At 34.5% G+C, this 19260-nt stretch overlaps 3 protein-coding genes across 3 annotated transcripts; 1 reads left to right on the top strand and 2 right to left on the bottom strand.

The window, feature by feature from the left end:
- Positions 1-4064: 4064 nt before the first annotated feature.
- Positions 4065-4989, top strand: LOC110637012 (uncharacterized). The gene has a single exon (XM_021786928.2). The coding sequence runs from the start codon at positions 4224-4226 to the stop codon at positions 4839-4841; it is 618 nt and encodes a 205-aa protein (XP_021642620.1). The 5' UTR covers positions 4065-4223; the 3' UTR covers positions 4842-4989.
- A 781-nt stretch (positions 4990-5770) lies between these two features.
- Positions 5771-8153, bottom strand: LOC110637011 (GDSL esterase/lipase At4g10955). Its single transcript, XM_021786927.2, has 3 exons — positions 7998-8153; positions 7352-7458; positions 5771-6917 (listed from the first exon to the last, which is right to left on the bottom strand). Exons 2-3 carry the CDS (start codon positions 7411-7413, stop codon positions 5945-5947), a joined length of 1035 nt encoding a protein of 344 aa, XP_021642619.2. The 5' UTR covers positions 7414-7458; positions 7998-8153; the 3' UTR covers positions 5771-5944.
- A 1062-nt stretch (positions 8154-9215) lies between these two features.
- Positions 9216-15616, bottom strand: LOC110637032 (dynamin-related protein 5A). The gene is made up of 16 exons (XM_021786955.2): positions 15103-15616; positions 14550-14613; positions 14351-14458; positions 14056-14157; positions 13878-13928; positions 13516-13577; positions 13171-13261; positions 12955-13019; positions 12039-12233; positions 11768-11887; positions 11565-11635; positions 11214-11439; positions 10778-10828; positions 10014-10242; positions 9732-9871; positions 9216-9641 (listed from the first exon to the last, which is right to left on the bottom strand). Exons 1-16 carry the CDS (start codon positions 15229-15231, stop codon positions 9513-9515), a joined length of 1833 nt encoding a protein of 610 aa, XP_021642647.2. The 5' UTR covers positions 15232-15616; the 3' UTR covers positions 9216-9512.
- Between the last annotated feature and the right edge of the window lie 3644 nt (positions 15617-19260).

The raw sequence follows: 19260 nt of genomic DNA, 5'->3' as shown, positions 1-19260 counted from the left end.
ATGAATTTTAAAGCATATTGATGTTGTCCACAAACCTTAGCGAGTCGCCTCTTGGCCTTGACTCGATCCCTCGGGTTCTTTCCCGCTGTTCTTTTCAACTAAAGCACACAGTTTCACAGTGTTTCAGTACCATAACTTAGTATAAATCCAAAAATAAATTTAAATTCACTTTTACCTAGCTCTAATGTGCTAAACTTGACGTTCTTTAAAATTTGTGTTTTGGTGTTACTATTCACGATACTATTCAAGTCAATTTATTGACTTTCTAAGGCTTAATAGGTATGAGAATTGCAACTTCACTCACATACCATATTTTAGTCACTAAATTTGTTGGTTTTGGTTGTTTACTCAAATTCTAAGTCTTTTAGGCAAATTTGCAAATTTTCAGTTTTAGTGTCTTAAGTTGCACTGTTCTATTAGTCATTTTTCTGTTAGAATTTGGCAAAACTTTCTTCATAGAAAATGTTTCCTATTGTCTCAAATTCTCCTTTTTGGATCACTCCACTTGGTGTTTTGTAGCTCAAGTTATAGCCATTTGAATCATGGCTGCCGGATTGGACTTAACCCATTTGCAGGCAAATTCAGTTACGGCAATTTTAGGTCACCAACTTTGGGTGGCCAAATGACTTGGTTAATGGCATAATTTGGGTTTGTGTTCTTCATGAAAGTTTTAGGTCTATATCTCAACTATCCACTGGTAAAATTTTAGATTATTTAGATCTGCCTAGCTCAAGTTATGGCCAAATGAACAAACACTGTTTATTTGATCATTTTTGTACAGGTCACACTGAGAAAATTCGGATTTGGTCAATTTGTTCACTAGGTTTTGGTCACTTTTTGGGCATGATTCCTAAATGAAAATTTTGTCATTTTGTGTCTATTTTCATTCCCAATTGGTCTCATACCAATTGGACTTGTAAATTTTCAGTTTTGGTCCCTCAAAGGGACCTTGGTGCTCCTGCTAGCAGCATGACCACATTCAATCCAAATTTAACCTCAATTCAAACACTTCCAACACACTTCATTTGGTCACAAATGACCATTTCTCACTTCAAACTAGGTCAAATACATCATTTCACCATTTCTCCAAATTTTTGTCTCTTAAACCTTAAGTGTCCAAAACCCTATTTCACCAATTCATTGCATTTAACTAATTCAAGGCATTTAATCATAATCATTCAACACAATCAAGCTCACATATACTTTTAAATCCACCAAATTCATGCATACATATATCAAAACCCTAGTTGATCGAAATTCAACTTGGTCCTTCACAATTGTTTTTATTTCATTTTAAGTTTATTTCTAAGTTAGTTAAGCTATAAACACAACTAATAAACTAAATTTTGCAACTTAAATCACTAACCTCAACTTGGATGCTAATTCTTTAATTTTCTTCTTATTTTCCTCTTTCTTTGGTGATCAATCTTCTTCTCAAGTGACTAAATCAAGTTCTAATAAGTTAAGTTGGGGTCAAAATAGGTTTAAATGGTGGAAAGAAAGCTTGGATTCAAGCTTGATGGTGTAACAATGGTGGTTTGAGGGAGAGGGAAGAGTGGCCAGCTTGGTTGGGAGAGAAGATGAGAGTGACTTTTTTTTTATGTTATTTTTGTCTTACTTAATAGATTTTTAACTTAGTCAAATTTAGTAGGAAAAATAATTTTAATTATGACATCATCATTGATGTTACCCATGATGTAATAACCTTTTTCTTTTCCTTTTTTTTATTTTTTTTATTTTTTCATTAGTTCTTTAATTTAATTTTTGATCCCGAAATTTTCTTTTCTCTGATTTTATTTGACAGTTAGGCCAGGAGTAAGCTCTCGTGGTCAATTGACCAAATTGCTCCTCGCCGGTTCAACCCAATTTGTAAATAATTTAATATTTCTTCTGGCTCCTTGACCTAATTATTTGATTGGCTTAACAATTCTTTTTCGTGATTTTCTCTTTTCTAATGTGTTTGTAATAGTCTTAAGGACCGCGGCATCACATTTTACGGTTCAAAATTTGACTTTAAATCGACTTCGCAGTCCTTTCCGAGAAGGTCGCCCATCGCTGTGACTCTCGGCTCATTTAACTTCTTATGCTCTGTTTTTCTTATTTATACTTAACTAATTGACAATTAGTAATTATTTATGTTTATGGCTTATCTAGTTGTCTTAAGTGTGGTTCTAATCCCCTTAATTATCCGGACTGACTCCGATCACCGAAACAGTGAAATATACCAGGCTATACAAATAGAGGTGTTACACTTATAACCTTACCTATCACTTCCTACATGTCCATTCAAATCTCCACCGATGAAAACATTCTCTTCATTTGGTATGCTTTGCATTAGATCATCCATATCTTCCCAAAACTTTTGTTTACTCTCATTATTTAGTCCTATTTGTGGGGCATAAGCACTAACTACAATTATTATTTCTCATTCTAGAACTAGCTTTACCAGTATAATTCTATCTCCTACTCTTTTCACAGCTATTACAGCATCTTTCAATGTCCTCTTTATGATTATGCCCACTCCGTTCTTGTCTCTCTCCTTTCTGGTAAACTATAGTTTGTATCCTGAATTATCCACTTCCTTACTTTTCTCTCATATCCATTTAGTCTCCTGAATGCAAGCAATATTCACCCTTCTCCTTTCTAAGTATTCACAAGCTCCATTAATTTTCCTGTAAGTGATCCAACATTCCAAATACCAACCTTGATTCTCCTCCTATCCTGTTCTTTCCTAATTGATCTCCTTCTATGATATCTTCTATTATTTTCTATGCCTATCTTGTGTTCTATTCCACTATCTATTTTACTATATGTCCTATGGACTAACTTCTTTACCCATATTCGTCCATGATGTAGGAACCCTTGCTCATTTAAGACCACACCCGGACACTGACATAGCGCGCCGCTTTCGGTGAATGCCCTACACCCTTGCATATTTCTTACAAACACTTGAGCTCTGATGTAACGCGTCGTAAGTAGAGGACGCCCCAACGTTTATATCATTTGAATTCATATCATAAGATGTAACGAAATTTTTACGATAGTTGTCACATACTGCAATCCACATCACAAGATTAATAAAAGATAATTATTACTCTTATAACCTTTAAATTCTTATTAGTATTATTTTAATATTTAAAAAAATTAAATTAATTTTTTCACTTTATCAATATTTATATCTTTTTTATAAATTAAATATTAATTTTAGAGATTTAAGTTACTGATTACTCTTTTTATAAAATTTATAAAAATAATATTTAATTTTTAATTTTTTTAATTATTTATTAAACACATATTTGGAAAAAGATGCTGAAAAAAAAAAAAAATGAGGTTTTGCAAAAGTGAGGGTTTTTCTTTAATCAATGCTCTCGTCATCCAAAGTCACATATTCTCATCCATTGAGTTTAGAAATTAGTGTCCCCCAAAGCTATCTCCTCCTCTCGCATATCATTTCTTTCATGCCCTCAAGTGGAACCCATACTTGGCTATTTTCTTATCCAAAATAATTGCCTTTTACATCAAAATTCATCTCATGTCTAAATTTATAAATTATAGAAAACAATATATATATATATATATATATATATATATATATATATATATATATATATATATCTAAAAATAAACCCTCACAAAAAAAAATTATCATTAATAATTTTGTACATGTAAAAATTTAAATATTTATTTCTTAAAATTAAAATAAAATATAAAAAATTAAAATATGTGAAATTAATGTTATTAAATTTAGGTTGAGTTATGAGATTAATAATCACTTATTCAATCTGAATCATTAAAAATTAATTGACTATTAAAAATTAAAAAAAATTAAATATTATATACTAATAAAAATAATTATTTTTAATTAATTATTTTTAAATTTTTAAATTAAATTTTAAATATTTATTAAATTATATTTATATATACCTTAATAACTTTTAAAATTTTATATAAAAATAATTGCATTTTAAATTTATTATTAATTATTTAATTTCAGCATTTATAAAAAAAGTTATTAAAAATATAAAATTATTAAGTTAACTTAAATAGCTTACCTCTGGGTTTAATAACGGAAGTCTTATTTTCACATCTTCTATCTTTCGTTTTTGAGATTTTTCATTTCCCTTAGCTTATATTAGCCATCGCCGCATCGAACAGCAACCTTTTCTGTTGGCTGCTGCTGCTTCTTCTTCTTCTTCCCCTACTTTCTTTAGATCAAGCAGAAGATGACTAAACCACACAGAACACCGTCCGGCCGTACGAATCTGGCTTCTTGTATAGTAGCCACCATCTTCTTACTCTTTCTTGTTATCATAATCCTCATCGTCTTCTTCACCGTTTTCAAGCCTAAAGACCCCAAAATCTCCGTCAACGCCGTTCAGCTCCCTTCCTTCGCTGTCTCCAACAACACTGTCAACTTCACCTTCTCTCAGTACGTTTCCGTCAAGAACCCTAACAGAGTTTCCTTCTCTCACTATGACAGTACTCTCCACCTCCTCTACTCCGGTTCCCAAGTCGGCTTCATGTTCATTCCTGCTGGCAAGATCGACGCTGGTCAGACCCAGTACATGGCCGCAACATTCGCCGTCCAGTCCTTTCCCTTGTCGTCCTCACCGGATGCGGCGGTCAATGTGGGTCCGACTTTCTCAAACGGCGGGTTCGGCGGTGGTCCTGGTGTTAATAGTGGTTTCAGAGTGGGACCGACGATGGAGATTGAGTCAAGGATTCAAATGGTGGGTAGGGTTCGGGTACTTCATATTTTCACGCATCACGTGGAGGCCAAGGCTGGTTGCAGAGTCGCCATTGCTGTGAGTGACGGATCTGTGTTAGGCTTCCATTGCTAGCAGGTCTTGGGTTGTTCCACTTTTAAATCTTAATTATAACTGTAGTTTCTTATGGGTTTTGAATTTGCATATCAAATTTGTTTAAGAAATTGTAAAAATTGATTTTGGTAGTAAATTTTTCTGTGGGCTGTGATCTATGTTTTGAAAATTTTGAGGTTTTGTAATTACGCTAGTTGTTCAATCTTCTTTCTTCCCCAAGCTTAAATTTCCATTTTCTTTCACGGGGAGGTGATGAATTTGGAAGTATCAGCTGTTGATTAATGATGCCATTGTATAAAAAGAGAAGCTTTTTGCTTTTTTAAGCTTTAGTTTGTATTATGGAGGGATTAATTTCGGTGCAAGTAAAGGTTTTGAATTAGATACCATGATTATCATCATCACAAAGGTCAAGGTTCAGTGGGTCAGTGAGTGATGTGCTGGAAAGAAGAGTAAAATATCCTGTCTGTTTATTAAAAAAAAAAATTAAGATGTTTTCCTGTTTTTGGCTGGTAATGGTGAGGGAGGTAAACTGCGGCCTGCGAGGAGAGCCACACAATAGAATGGAATGGGCAAAATGTGAAGGGCACAACAATGTCGTTTTATGGCATTGGAGAATTGGGGAAGTTTGGTAAGTTGGCAATGATAATGGAGAAAATGGAGAGCAGAACAAAGTGGGTGCCATATTTACCGGGGTGAGTGGGACCAAACCTAGTGGAGGCTGCAGTCATGATGCATGTTCCACTCTCTTGGGATTCGAGTCTTTTGTTTTTTTTGACTCCTGTCTTAACAGAGCAAGCTTGTCACTTTGCTGCGATTTCAAACCCAGTGGTAGTTCTTGCTGCGCTCTCCGACCCATTACAAAATTGCTCAAATTTGAATCCTTAACGCCATAAGACATCTACACATAACAAAATCCATAATCACTAGCCTAGTACTCCAATGGCACCAAATAACCAAGAGGTGAACGCATTAGATAAGTGGAACCTTCTACAACAGGGAAGAAAATTGCAAAAGAAATCAGGACATATAATCACAGAAGGGTGAGACAATTTTTCCACGATAATCTTCCGATAGCACATTCAAGATAGAAATAAAGGCATTTAAATTACAACTGCACCAAGCTATTAGTACTTGTAAAGGTTGGATTGGACATCCAGATCAGGTCTCCACCACTGGTGAATTCCGTGGGCTTCCTTAAAATCTCGAGATGGAGTTAAATTGACGGTCAGATTTGCGGAAGGAATGAGGTGGAGTGGCTCTGACTCCTTTCCTATTGCACTCATAATAAGACCACCAATCGAATTCTGGGTTGCTACCCTCTCAATGGCGCCAATGCCAATGTCATCCATCTTCTTCCTGTGTTCAAAATATCCTATATACTCGGAGCAGATGTGATCCGCCGGATTGACAAATAGAGATGGTATCCATGCAGAGAGAGCAGCAAATGGATCTACGGACCGGCTATTTTGATTATTCTTCTTTGCAGCTGCAGCAAAGGCAAGTCCAGCAGTTATCACACTGCTTGCAATCCGTAATCCGTGTCTCACCCGTTTATCTTTGATTCTCTCTATTGGGGCAGAGAAGAATGGCGAATTGAAGAGAAATACTTGAATAAAGATGCCCGTCTTAGCCATAGTCTTTCCAGCAAGCAATGCCATTGCTGCCCCCAAGGAATGGCCTGCCAGCCAGACATTCGATTCGCCTACAGTAGCAACCACATTTCTAACTGCTTGGATACCAATTTCAAAGCGAGATGTTTCATGGAGTCCATTTCGGATTATGTGAAGGTCCAACTCAATGTCCCGTGACAAGGAGTCTGGCTGCGTTACAGTGCCTCGGAATGCAATTACATAACGTGGGCCTTCATCTAGTGAATGGGTAGAATAAGATGATGAAGGTTTATATTCATAAATGGCACCAAAAATGGAGGAATCAACATCATCCACAAGTTTACGAAGCAACTGAAAATGAAAGAACTCCCACCAAGGATTTGCAAGAGCATCTGGACCTTCTTGTTTCTGCTGGCGATCCCGCTCCAGCGCGTAGACACCCTGAACCAAACTGGCAGCTACAGACCTTCGATGATGTGCATTTGTCCTGCATAAGTTAATACCCAGCATTGCATGATATTGCCACAACGAATATATAAAACCAAAAACGGAAAGAAAATATAAAAAAAAATCCCATCACTATGTTGCTAGAAGTTACAACTATATCAGGGCTTTGTTATCGAATCTCTCCACTAAAATGTTGTAACAACCAGAGGCGTCGTGTGGGAGATGCTTGACTGCTCTAAATCTCTTTATATGTGGCTAACATGTGACTATAAATACGAGCTGATGAACGCTAGAGAGGAATATCAAAAACATTTATATGAAAGCATCAAATGTAGCTCACCGGAAGTCTAGTTACTAAGCGTATGCTTCCTACATATTACCTTCAAATCTTTAGAAATCCTAGAATTTTTTATTTTATTTTAAATTGAATAAAACTCTCTCTTTCAAGTATGTTCAGCAAGTGTGAGAACCTACCAATCAACAGCAGTTAGATGTAAGGGTCCTGAGAGGCTAAAATCATCTCTGTCAGAGGCCATTACACCATATAATCCCTCCTGCTCCTGAATATCCTCAAAGGCACACTGCATTGCACAAAGAAAACCAAGTGAATGGTCAGTGGATAACAGCTGTATTTTATGGGCAAATGGCAGTTTCTTTAACAAGAAATACCAGTATAGTAGATACAAGCTAAACTCATCTAAATGTTTTTACTAGATCAAACTCTATTGATTACAACATGCAAATGTTTTGAATTTGATCATGTGCTCGATAAACAATTAAAAGATAACGCATGCAAGTATATATCCAGCAACATGGAATCAATTGTCCTGGATCATTTGGAATGATCTTACTGGTATTGTAATGGCAACATTCACATTTCTAAACCTATCATTTGAAGACGGTTGTCAAAAAACAAGCCCTCATTAATTTGAAAACCATTTTTCAGACATGTTTTACCTTTAATTGCCCACCTAAAAGATTCCCTGGGCTAAGATAAACCCACCCCCAACAGTGCCTCATTTACCTTCGATTGATAAACCAATAGTGGCTCATTTTAATATAAACCATTATTACTTTTCTCATTTCAGAAGAGTAAGATCAAATTGCAGGAGAAATTTACCAGGAAGGAAGAACAGATCCAAAGACGATTCAAAGATTTGCTTTTCTCCCACCTCCACTGTCTGCGTCTGTCTTCCTTTTTCTTTCTTTTTTTTCTCTTTCAAATGGTGGAAGACGTTTTAATAGGGTGGTTGGGGATCAAGCACTTAAGCAGAGTTTGTTAAAATGTTACATCAAAGGTAATCAAGTTCTCTCAAGAGAAGGAACGAAATGGGACCTCGGATTTTGAGAGGAGAGGAGGCATAGACGGCGCCGTTTTAGTACCCGTTGAGTGTATAAACGACGGCGCTTTATAATTGGATTGGGCCTAACTGCTTAATTCTGTGGTCCAAACCTCAAAGGTTAAGGCTAACTCAAATATCAGATTCTGAATGTCTATACAGCATGGAGGACTTAAAACCCAACTCAAATTCAATTACAAAATATTTACATCTGGTAGTGTCATCATCGAATTAGTGATGCATAGTTTTTTCTTTTGTATAATTTATAATTAAGTCTACAAGATATAATAAAACTCATAGAATAGTCTTTACTATATTTTTAATAACAATTTAGTTCTTATTTTAATTTTATTAATAAATTAATTCATACTGTTTTAATTGACCATTAAATGATTTTCAATTTAAAGCAATTTAATCGCTGAATTTTTTTTTATTAGTAAAATAATCCTTATATTTAAACTTTATATTTAAATAATTAGTTAAAATAAATAATTACTTAAATATAAAATTTGTATAAATAAATTATTTTATTTATAAAATAAAAATTTAAATGCCTCTATAGTATTGAATTTGAAAAATCTAAACTATTTTTCTGGATAAAAACATTACTTTAAATATTATTAAAAAAATAATTAAAAAATTATTTTATTATTTTATTAATTAAAATTTATCAAATTTAATTTTAAATTATTTTTTAATACTCTTTAATTAATATATTTAAAAAAATAATTTTTCCAATGCCAATCACAATCAGCCTCCGAGACTACATTGTTTCAAATTTAAAAGTAATTAATAATAGATAGCAATTTAACAGAATTAAACTTTCAGAAGTAAATTGTTACTTTGCTATACCTTGTAAATTACCCTTTTCCTTTTTAGAAATTACCGGAATTTCGGCCTGCTTATGTCAATCTAAGGCCCTGTTGCAATCCCACTAATGCCAGACCATCTACTTTGAATCCCACTAATACAACTAGCCTGAAGCAAATACTCTTCAAAACAACCCCCATGCACAGGTCTGTATGAATGTCCGAATAGAACACATCATTCGTGTTGTTTTGGATTATACAACTAGCCTGAAGCAAAAACTCTTCAAAACAACCCCTATGCACAGGTCTGTATGAATGTCCTAATATTACAAGATCGACCATGCAGATGCAAAAGCAAGGAAAATTAGAAAATTTGTATTTCGTACTACCCTTGTATTACTTCCCCAATACAAGTAATAAATGAAAGAATAACACAGCCATCAAGCCAAATTCCTCAAACAGAATTAGAGTTTAACTGCAGCATATCTACTTAGACCAAGCAACTGTATCGATTTCTGCTTGAGCACTCCTGTATAACTCCAGCCTCTTTGCAAGGGCAGCTCGCCGCTCCATGATTGCTGGATCCTCATTCAACAATGATGATAAATACTTTTGCTGCAAAAATTAAATATAAAGTGAATTATATTCATAATCTAATATTAGCATCAAATTTACTATAAAATCACTAGATAATATAATCCTCACCTCCATTTTACCCAATTCGGTGAAGAAATGATCGAGCAGGCTTCGTTTGGCCTCGCGCACTTGACAATAAACAATGGATTTGGGAATGGAATTACGAAGACTTGCACAGACCATATTGACATAGGACAAAACAGTTGTTCCTGTTGATACATTGTAAGAAATCATAATCTCAATAGTGAACTAAGTTGCATTAATGTGAGATATCTTTTGAAAATATCAGCTATAGAAAAGACTAATGCCATGTTCAGGCAAAACTATGCAAGATCCTAACTTTAAACTTACCAATTCGTCTAAGATATGAATCATTGTATCTATCAAATATTGAATGTGTGGGATTGCCACCCTTATCAACATCTTGAGGAAGCTTCCTGAAGAAATCAACTGTCAGGTAGCTGCACTCCATATCAACTAGCTTAAGTGTAGCTTTCCGGCTTTCCTCCTTCATCTTGTCAAGTGACTCAATAGCAGCATTTCCAACCTCTACTCTGAGCGCAGGATATTGCTTTAACTCCTGAGAACCGAGAAAAAAAAAAAAAGAAATATCATGAATCCATTGGGAACAATAAAGCACAGTTAAAAAAATGAAAAACATTTGGGATATGAAAATCTTTAAGTAGCATAGTTTTCATAAATATTAATGTGCTCCTCTTTATTCACACGTGAGTATATGTCTGATAAAAGCAAGTGTAGTAGTTAATAGGTGCCACAAATAATGCTAAAACTTGTACCCTTACATCCTATGACCTTCAAAAGCAGATTCTATCAGCAGCTAGTTCAAAATTTGATTTACTACTTGCTATGTATAAATTCTTCTCTCTCTTCTTTTTTTTTTTTTTTTTGGTGGTTGACAAGTTGGACATGTTCTATTACCACTTTGATATAAAATATCTGGACCATGAAGTGTATTCTTTTTCTACTTTCATAAAAGCCAATGTTAGATGCTAATTAGAATTAATGCAACTTCTCATGTATCACAGTCAATGTATACACATATCTAGTAACTCAAATTTGCCAACAGAAGCAGATTAGCATTGACAGGAACCTACTGGAGTCTCACTGATAGCCTTGTGAACCAGCTCTTTCAATATAGCATGAACCTGGATTTCACAAAAAATGAGTGAGTATAACTGTGTAAGCCTGAAATGCAGAATTCAGAAAAATTTGTAAGCTGACACTCTTCATTCACTCAGTTACATGGTCAGAATTTAAAAAATTAAATTCTCAACTTAGAATCACAGGTTTTTAAGTGGCCAGATAACATATTTTCACATTCTACATCTCTTTATACCATCTTCATTATGGAGAATTCATGAGCGAAAAGAAAATTATCTAGAGTTTTAGAGTATTGTACACACTTATGGAGCTATTAATATATGAGACTTCTACATGATCAGAATGAATCAAATCTTTGATGGATCACAGATTGAAATAAAGTACTATATTCATGCATGCAAAGTAAATTCCTTTTCCCCTCATGCATACCGCATCAACTGATGCCTCAGCTGGACCTCTAATGGTAACTAAAGAAGATTCAATGAGGCGTCGGTATCCTTGTTCAGGAGCTATCAAATGAGGTTGATATCCATCAGCTTCTGTGATCAGTTTCCGAATGTTTTCCATTGAAAGTTGCTTGTCAAACTGCAACCTTTTTAGAGCAGCAGGAAGCTGGTTATCAAAAACATTGTAGATTTTTTCACCACCAGCTCGCCTGTCAATCACAATGAAATATCAATACAAAATTGCTTCAACAGATAAATGTAGAAAACATGAAAGGCACACAAAACTAAGGTGGTCAGAGGTATTTAAAGAAAACAATTAAGACATAATACGTACACGCCATCAAGATGCTCTTTGTATATTTGATCAAAAAGACGACATATCTCCATGATTGTGTACAATTTTCCCTGCAAGTTGCATGGCATGATTCAATTGAAGAAATGTGGAGAGAGAGAGAAAGAGAGAGAGGTCTGCTTAAACTCAAAAAAGATGCAACTGATTGATAATATACACCAAACTGACAAAAAGAGAACACTTACTCCAGCATCAGCAGCAATGGGCTTTCCAAGACGACTCAATTCAGATTCCAGTTCAGCAATTGTTTTGTTGATAAGGGACTGGATGCCTGGGATTCTAGACTTGATTACAGTTTCCAAATGCTGAGATTCCGACCATTTTTGTTAGTTCATGTGATGAAAGAACACTAAGGCTTAAGCATAGTAACACATGAAACATAAACATGAATGTATTTAGAGAGAGAGAGAGAGAGAGAGAGAGAGAGAGAGAGGAGAAGAACAGCCATCAGCCCACCTTAGATAGCACCTTTGCTAGATGCTCAGAGCCCATTCTATGAGCAAGGTGCTTATATTCTGGGGAGTTTGCAAAATACTCACGTTCTCTTCGCCGAGCAGCAATCATATCTACATTCTTGTTAATATCAGCTTGTGACCGGTTCACGACACCAACCCAAGGAAATTTTAGCCGATAAGCTTTTCCTTCCAATATCTAAGCAAGGCCAAATGGGACTCAGAAAGCCAAAAATGCATTTAATAGTAAACAATAGGGCATTTAAAACAAGCATAACACAGCAGTAATCAACAAGAATATACAGCAGTAATCAACAAGAAGTATGCAGATGATGCATACATGGAGAAAGATCTTAATGGCATTTGCTAGTGCTTTCACTCCATGAAACTTGTGATATTCAGTTAGCTTACAATGCTTACCCAATTTTATAGGCTGAGTTATATTTGACTTATGTTAAAGTAAGTTTTGATTTATTGACTAATTTTTTTAAGCAGGGATCAGTTATTTTGCAATTTCCATAGCATTTTACTTCTTTTTAATAAATAGTCAAGTCCATAGTCTTTCAAAAATTCTACAAGTCTTACAAACTCGCTTTGTTCTCTTTTCTGGAATTTTGATTATGGAATATCATTACAAGTACTAAGCGATTAGATTTTATAGTCACTAATAGCCATATTAATTTTAATAGTATTCTCTTTTTACTCTCCAAATTGCACATAAAGATCAAATAATTACCCTCATCTTAGCAAATGGATATAGAACTTCAACATGTTGCACATACATGCAAATACCCTACTATATATTCCCACTTTTCTAATATGTTTGAAGGTCAATGACATTCTATGAACTGACAATGAAGCATTACTGAATAAATAAATAAATAAATATTATACCAGCAACAGAAACTAAGCCAACTTACATCAACTGCATCAGTACCCTTATCCATAAGATCAATCTTTGTCAAGACCCCAAGAGTTCTCTCTCCTGAAAAAATATGAAAATCAACAAAGTACTAGAACATCTAAGACGTGCTCAAAATTGTGAAACCATATGAAAGCAGATTTTGATGATTGCAATTGTAAAGCAGAAAAACAAGCTCAGAGAACCTTGATATACAAAATTAGTGCAAGATTACCTGTAGGGTCCACCTCACGAGAGATTTTAATTGCATCAGATGTTGCAAGATCTTGATTGGCAGGTGAAATTGCTAGAATTATACAGTTGGGCTGCATAAAAGTTTCAGTCAATGAAGTAGTATAACACTGTAAATCTTCATCCATTCATAAACTACTTTAGGTCCTACATTGGAAATTTAGAATGTATAATAATATGGCTAATCATGAGAAAAATAAGCAGCTTTTCTCTCTTTGGGAATCAAGAATAAAAATGGAACAAAATTCAAGCTATACATTTATTTAAACAGGAGTTTTTTTTTTTTTTTCCTTTTCCAAATCACAGTATTTGAGATGTATATTATTACCTTCTCAATGTAGGAGCGAACCATATTTTCAATATCCTGCACAATACTATCTGGTTGACCCTCTGCATTGCATGATACACAATGAATCAGAAATAACACAGAATAGGGCCTCATGTTGATGCAATGAGAACCAAGAAAAGGAAAGGTGGATAAGTTTGAATTATATATCTTAAGAAAATTTATTTACAAGAAAACACAAATTAACATAATTAATATATAAGAATCAGTCAGGTTGATAGGAACCAGTATATTGTTGGGTCCCCCATTCTTCTCAGGCTTCTCAGCAGCCAAACATAAACTAAGAGGGGATAATGCATAGAGATGACCGGCAAGTCAAGATTAGAAGGAAACATGCAACTTACCAACAGCTACTTTTGTAAGCCCAGGAAGATCAATCAATGTCAAGTTGACAACTGTCAAGATTCAAAAAAATCATAAAACAAATACTGGTTAGAAAAGAAATATTGACTTAAGTTATATTTAAACACAACTAAATATAAATATATAAGTAATATCTAAAACATTCTTTAGAGATCTTACCATTAGGAGAGTATATACTCAGATGAATTGGAACACTAGAGATTTGTTTTGTGCGTCCAGTCTCTCGATCAGTCTCATCTTGGATCTCCTTCCGCACAGCAGCTACATATTAAATCAACATTAACAAAAAGTGCAGACAATAACCTTAGTAGCATAAGACAAAACCATTTAATAAATGCAAAATTTGTAGGATGTTTTATATATATATATATATATATATATATATATATATATATATATATATATATAATGAAGCACAATCAGGACGTGAAAAAGAAGTAGATAAGGAATGTACCAAAATCAGTGAACCTTTTCCTCGGGAGGTGAAGGAACTCTGCATAGTCTCTGCTACCTTCATCACTCTTATGAAGCTGCAACACAAGAGGACGCCGAGTAACAATCCCTGCAAACATTTTCCAACACAACGCGTTCTTAATCCCAGAAGAAAGGTAAGTGAATCAATGTAGCTAAGAGTATCCATTCTTATCCATTACCAGATCCACGCGGTAAAAAGTCCTTCCCTACAATGCTTTCCAACACTGAGGACTTCCCTGAACTCTGTAAGTCAATTCAAAAACATAAGCACTACAATTTATAGAGCATAAGAATGGGAAGGGCAAAAAGCATGAAGCAGCGAAAATATTCTTTAGCAACTAACAAATAGCGAAACGATAATTCATAGCTATCTAGAGGTCATGCTTATTACTAAGCCTCTTGAAAGTCATGTCCAGTATTACTTTAGCAATCAAATCCGTATTTCCTTGTTAACCTTTATTTAATCTATTACTCATCTAATCAAGCATAAGAAGCTGATACAAACTCACTTACTTTGAAGTTATGCAAACGGCTTTTAACTCCTAAGCTCCGAATGTGAACTTAAACAGAAATCAAAGACTAAAACCTAAAAATCAATCATCAAACGGCGCAGAAGCACCAGCTTGGATCCTACAGCTAAGTCCAATAACTTCAAAAACAAGCTCGAGCTCATACCAGCACTTTAAATACAATTAAAAGAAAGGCATAAATGGAAAGAGATCTGATTGTGACCTGGCCACCGACGACAGCAATAGCAGGCAAGGAGTCCCAGAGCGTAGGCAATGCGCTTGCTTCACCGTGATCACCGAGAGCCGTACAAGCTCTCTGTATTTTATTAACCAAAGAAATCAAATTCTCCATATATGGAAAAGACAGAAAAAGAAAAACAAAATTGGAGATCGGTGCCGGTAATCGCACAAGTCAGATTCAGATCGCCTGGATCTGACAGCTTAGCAGAGAAACGGCACCGTTCGGGAGAGGGAAGGATCTGCGAAAACGACTTGCCGGCGACAGAGAGGGAGAAAAGGAGCTTTGAGTTAGAAGTTTTGGAGACGAAGACCAGGAAGTAAGCGGTTGAGAGTTGAGCGAAGCGCGTTTTTGAAGTGGTTTAGAAATGAATAGACAAAGCTTGACCAGGGAAAAGTTTCGATAAACGGGACAAGCACAAGGCCGGCTAAAGCCTTATTTAAGAAACAACCGCGAGTCGGGAGGAGGAGAATTTTGTAAGTTTACTCGCGATACATTGTTGCCGAGTCCGTCAACGTTTTTTTACCGTTGTTATGTTTCCTTAATAATAATTTTTATTTATTATTAAAAATAGCATAATATATATATATTTATTTATTTATTTTCTTAATTTTTTAATGATAGATACTCAATCATAGCTTGTTAATTTTAAGTTATTATATAAAAGTTAGAAGTGACTTTATTGTTGAAGAATAGAATTGAATTGAGAAGAATCTGATTCTATTCTATTCTAGGATAAAAAAAAAATTGCAAATGAAATAATGAAAATCAACCATCAGGCAGGCATTGGACAGACCGGAGGTTGATTGCGTTCCAGCCACAGGATGAGGGTGGAGTGGAACTTTTAAAAATGGGTGGTGGGTAGCAAATTTGGATAAAACTTGATCCATTTTTTAAAGGAAACGGGGTCCACCTGCGCTTTCAAAACCAACGGCACAAATGAAATGCTATCACTCACGATTGGAAACTGATTTCATGCTTTACCAAACTTTATTAAGTTAAAATTTCTCTGAGTGTGATCATTACATTTTTTTTGGAAAAAAGAAAAGAGAAGTGGTTTGCCTAGGCGGAATATGTGGCACCATTCCATTTCAAAATGCCGTTGCTGAGTTTTGTGCTCACTTCAGCATTCAAATATTTATCAAGATTCAAATATGATATTTGATTTAAGTAAAAAATATAATTATATGAGAGTTTTGAGACCAGTGGCAGTTTAAGATATTTATATATAATTTTAATAATTATTATTAATAAATTATAAATTTCAAATATCACTATTTTATTTTTAAAAGAACTTTTTAAAATAAATTTTGCATAATTTTATAAATTATTAAAAATTTCTCAAATAAGATTTGTGAGTTTAATATAAATTTATAACTCTAAATTGAAAAAAAAAAATCAGAATTTTATCAAAGAAAGATGATAGCCAAAATGAGCTCTAGATATTTTTCGAAAAATTTCTTCTAATTCATAATTGTCACCACTCCTACCTTTTTTTCTAATACTCTAATTATCAATTTTATCCTAGTATGGCCACTTATCCACCTTAACATTCTCATTTCTGCAACTCTTAGCTTAGACACATACGACTCTTTCAGTGCCCAACACTCACTTTCATATAACATAGCCGGTCGTATAACTGTATGGTAAAATTTTCCTTTCAACTTATTGGGAATCTTGCGATTGCATAAAACTTCCGTGACACGTCTCCACTTCAACCATCCGGCTTTAATGGCTAACATCCTTCTCACATTCTCCATCCACTTGAAGGATTGAGCGAAGATATTTAAAGTGATTACTTTGGGACAGTACCACTCCATTCAAACTAACTTCTTTTCTATCACTAGTTTGTCTTTTACTGAACTGGTAATGCATGTATTCTATCTTCGTTCTACTTAACTTAAATCCCTTTGACTCTAAAATACTTCTCCAAAGCTCTAACTTTCTATTTACTCCTTCTTGCGTCTCATCTATCAGAACTATATTATCCGCAAACATCATGCACCAAGGGATACTCTCTTGTATATGTTTCGTCAATTCATCTAAAACTAATCTAAAAAGATAAGGGCTTACAGCTGAACCTTGGTGTAATCCAACTGAGATAGGAAAATCTCTTGTGTCCCCTCCTACTGTGCGCACAATAGTAATTGCTCATTCATACATATCTTTCAACACTTGTATGTACCTAATAGATACCTTTTTTGTTCTAACACTGTCCATAAGACATATCTTGGAACACTATCATAAGTCTTTTCCAAATCGATAAAAACCATGTGTAGATTTTTCTTCTCATCTCTATATTTCTCCATCAAGCTTCTAATGAGAAAGATCGCTTCCATAGTTGAACGACCGGGCATGAAGCTAAATTGATTGGGAGAGATAGAAGTATTATGATGAAGTAAATGTTCCACAACTCTTTCCCACAACTTCATAGTATGGCTCATTAGTTTAATTCTCCTATAGTTTGAGTAACTCTGTATGTCTCCCTTATTTTTAAAAATAGATACTAAAATACTCTTCCTTCATTCATCAGACATTTTCTTTGAGTTTAGAATTTTATTAAACAATTTAGTTAACTATGTCACTCCCATATCTCTTAACACTTCCACACTTCAATTGATATTCCATCGGGTCCACAGGCTTTACCCACTTTCATTCTCTTAAGTACTTCCTTTACTTCTAAAAATCTAATCATTCTTGTATAATTCACATTTTTTTCTATTGCTCTATAATTTATATTCACGTTATTACCATTTTGACTATTATTAAAGAGATCATCAAAATAATTTCTCCATCTTTCTTTAATGTCCTCATCTTTCACCAACAATTTTCCTTCTTTATCTTTAATGCACCTAACTTGATTAAGATCTTGACATTTCTTTTCTCTCCTCCTTGCTAATCTATAAATATCTTTCTCTCATTCTTTAGTTTCAAGTTTCTAATATAACTTTTCAAAAGTTTGCGCTCTTGATTGACTAACTGCCTCTTTCTTTGCTATCTTATACTGATCATATGCCTCATTATTATCACACGTAGATAATTTCTTATACCATTCCCTCTTTCTCTTCACTGTCTTTTGTACTTCCTCATTCCACTACCATCTCTCTTTTGAGAGTGGTCTATATCCTCTAGACTCTTCAAGTACTTTTCTAGCTACTTCTCTAATCTTTGATGCCATCTGTATCGATATACCCTTGGCCTCCATATCTAGCTTCCATGCTTCGGACTCGATAAGTTCATTTTTGAACTTCACTTGCTTTACTCTTTAAACTCCCACCTCTTTGTTTGAGCTGCACTATTTCTTCTAACCTTATTTGAATTGTTCCTAAACTTGACATTCAAGACCACTAACCGATGTTGACTTGTTAATGCCTCTTCCGGAATAATCTTGTAATTTTTGCATAGAGCTTTATTTGTCTTCCTGGTTAAGAGGAAGTCAATTTGGCTTCTATGTTGCCACTTTTGAAAGTCACTAAATGTGACTATCTTTTTATAAAATAAGTATTTGCTAGTATTAGGTCGTATGCCTTAGCAAAATCTATCATGCTTTTTCTCTCCTTATTTCGGCTACTAAAACCAAAACCTTCATGAACATTCTTATAACCTTGCCTATTACTTCCTACATGTCCATTCAAATCTCCACCGATGAAAACATTCTCTTCATTCGGTATGCTTTGCATTAGATCATCCATATCTTCCCAAAACATTTGTTTACTCTCAATATCTAGTCCTATTTGTGAAGCATAAGCACTAACTATGTAAGTGATACAATATTCCAAGTACCAACATTGATTCTCCTCTTATCCTATTCTTTCCTAATTGATCCCCTTCTATGATATTTTTTATTGTTTTCTATGCCTATCTTGTGTTCTATTCTACTATTTATTCTACTATCTGTCCTATGAACCAACTGTTTTACCATACCCGTCCATGATGTGTGAACACTCACTCATTTAACACTATACCCGAGCGCTGACGTAGTGCGTCACTTTCGGTGAACGCCCTACACCCTTGCATTTTTTTCACTACACCCGGGCTCCGATGTAGCGTATTGTAAGTAGAGTACGCCCTAACGTTTACATCATTTGAATCCATATCATAAGGTGTAAATTTTTACGCTAATTGTCACCTACTGTAACCCTC

This window comes from Hevea brasiliensis, chromosome 16, assembly GCF_030052815.1.
Source record: "Hevea brasiliensis isolate MT/VB/25A 57/8 chromosome 16, ASM3005281v1, whole genome shotgun sequence".
Classification (NCBI taxonomy): Eukaryota; Viridiplantae; Streptophyta; class Magnoliopsida; order Malpighiales; family Euphorbiaceae; genus Hevea; species Hevea brasiliensis.
Note: the sequence above shows the minus strand (reverse complement) of the source record. Positions and strands in the feature narration are given on the sequence as shown.

Excerpts from the sequence above, each read along its gene's own strand:
- LOC110637012 (XM_021786928.2), top strand. The coding sequence starts at position 4,224 with ATGACTAAACCACACAGAACACCGTCCGGCCGTACGAATCTGGCTTCT.
- LOC110637011 (XM_021786927.2), bottom strand. The coding sequence starts at position 7,413 with ATGGCCTCTGACAGAGATGATTTTAGCCTCTCAGGACCCTTACATCTA. Across the intron at positions 6,918-7,351 it reads CATCTAACTGCTGTTGATTG|GACAAATGCACATCATCGAA; the intron begins GTAGGTTCTCAC and ends TAACTTATGCAG.
- LOC110637032 (XM_021786955.2), bottom strand. The coding sequence starts at position 15,231 with ATGGAGAATTTGATTTCTTTGGTTAATAAAATACAGAGAGCTTGTACG. Across the intron at positions 14,459-14,549 it reads CTTTTTACCGCGTGGATCTG|GGATTGTTACTCGGCGTCCT; the intron begins GTAATGGATAAG and ends AAATGTTTGCAG. Across the intron at positions 13,578-13,877 it reads GCTTACAAAAGTAGCTGTTG|AGGGTCAACCAGATAGTATT; the intron begins GTAAGTTGCATG and ends CATGCAATGCAG.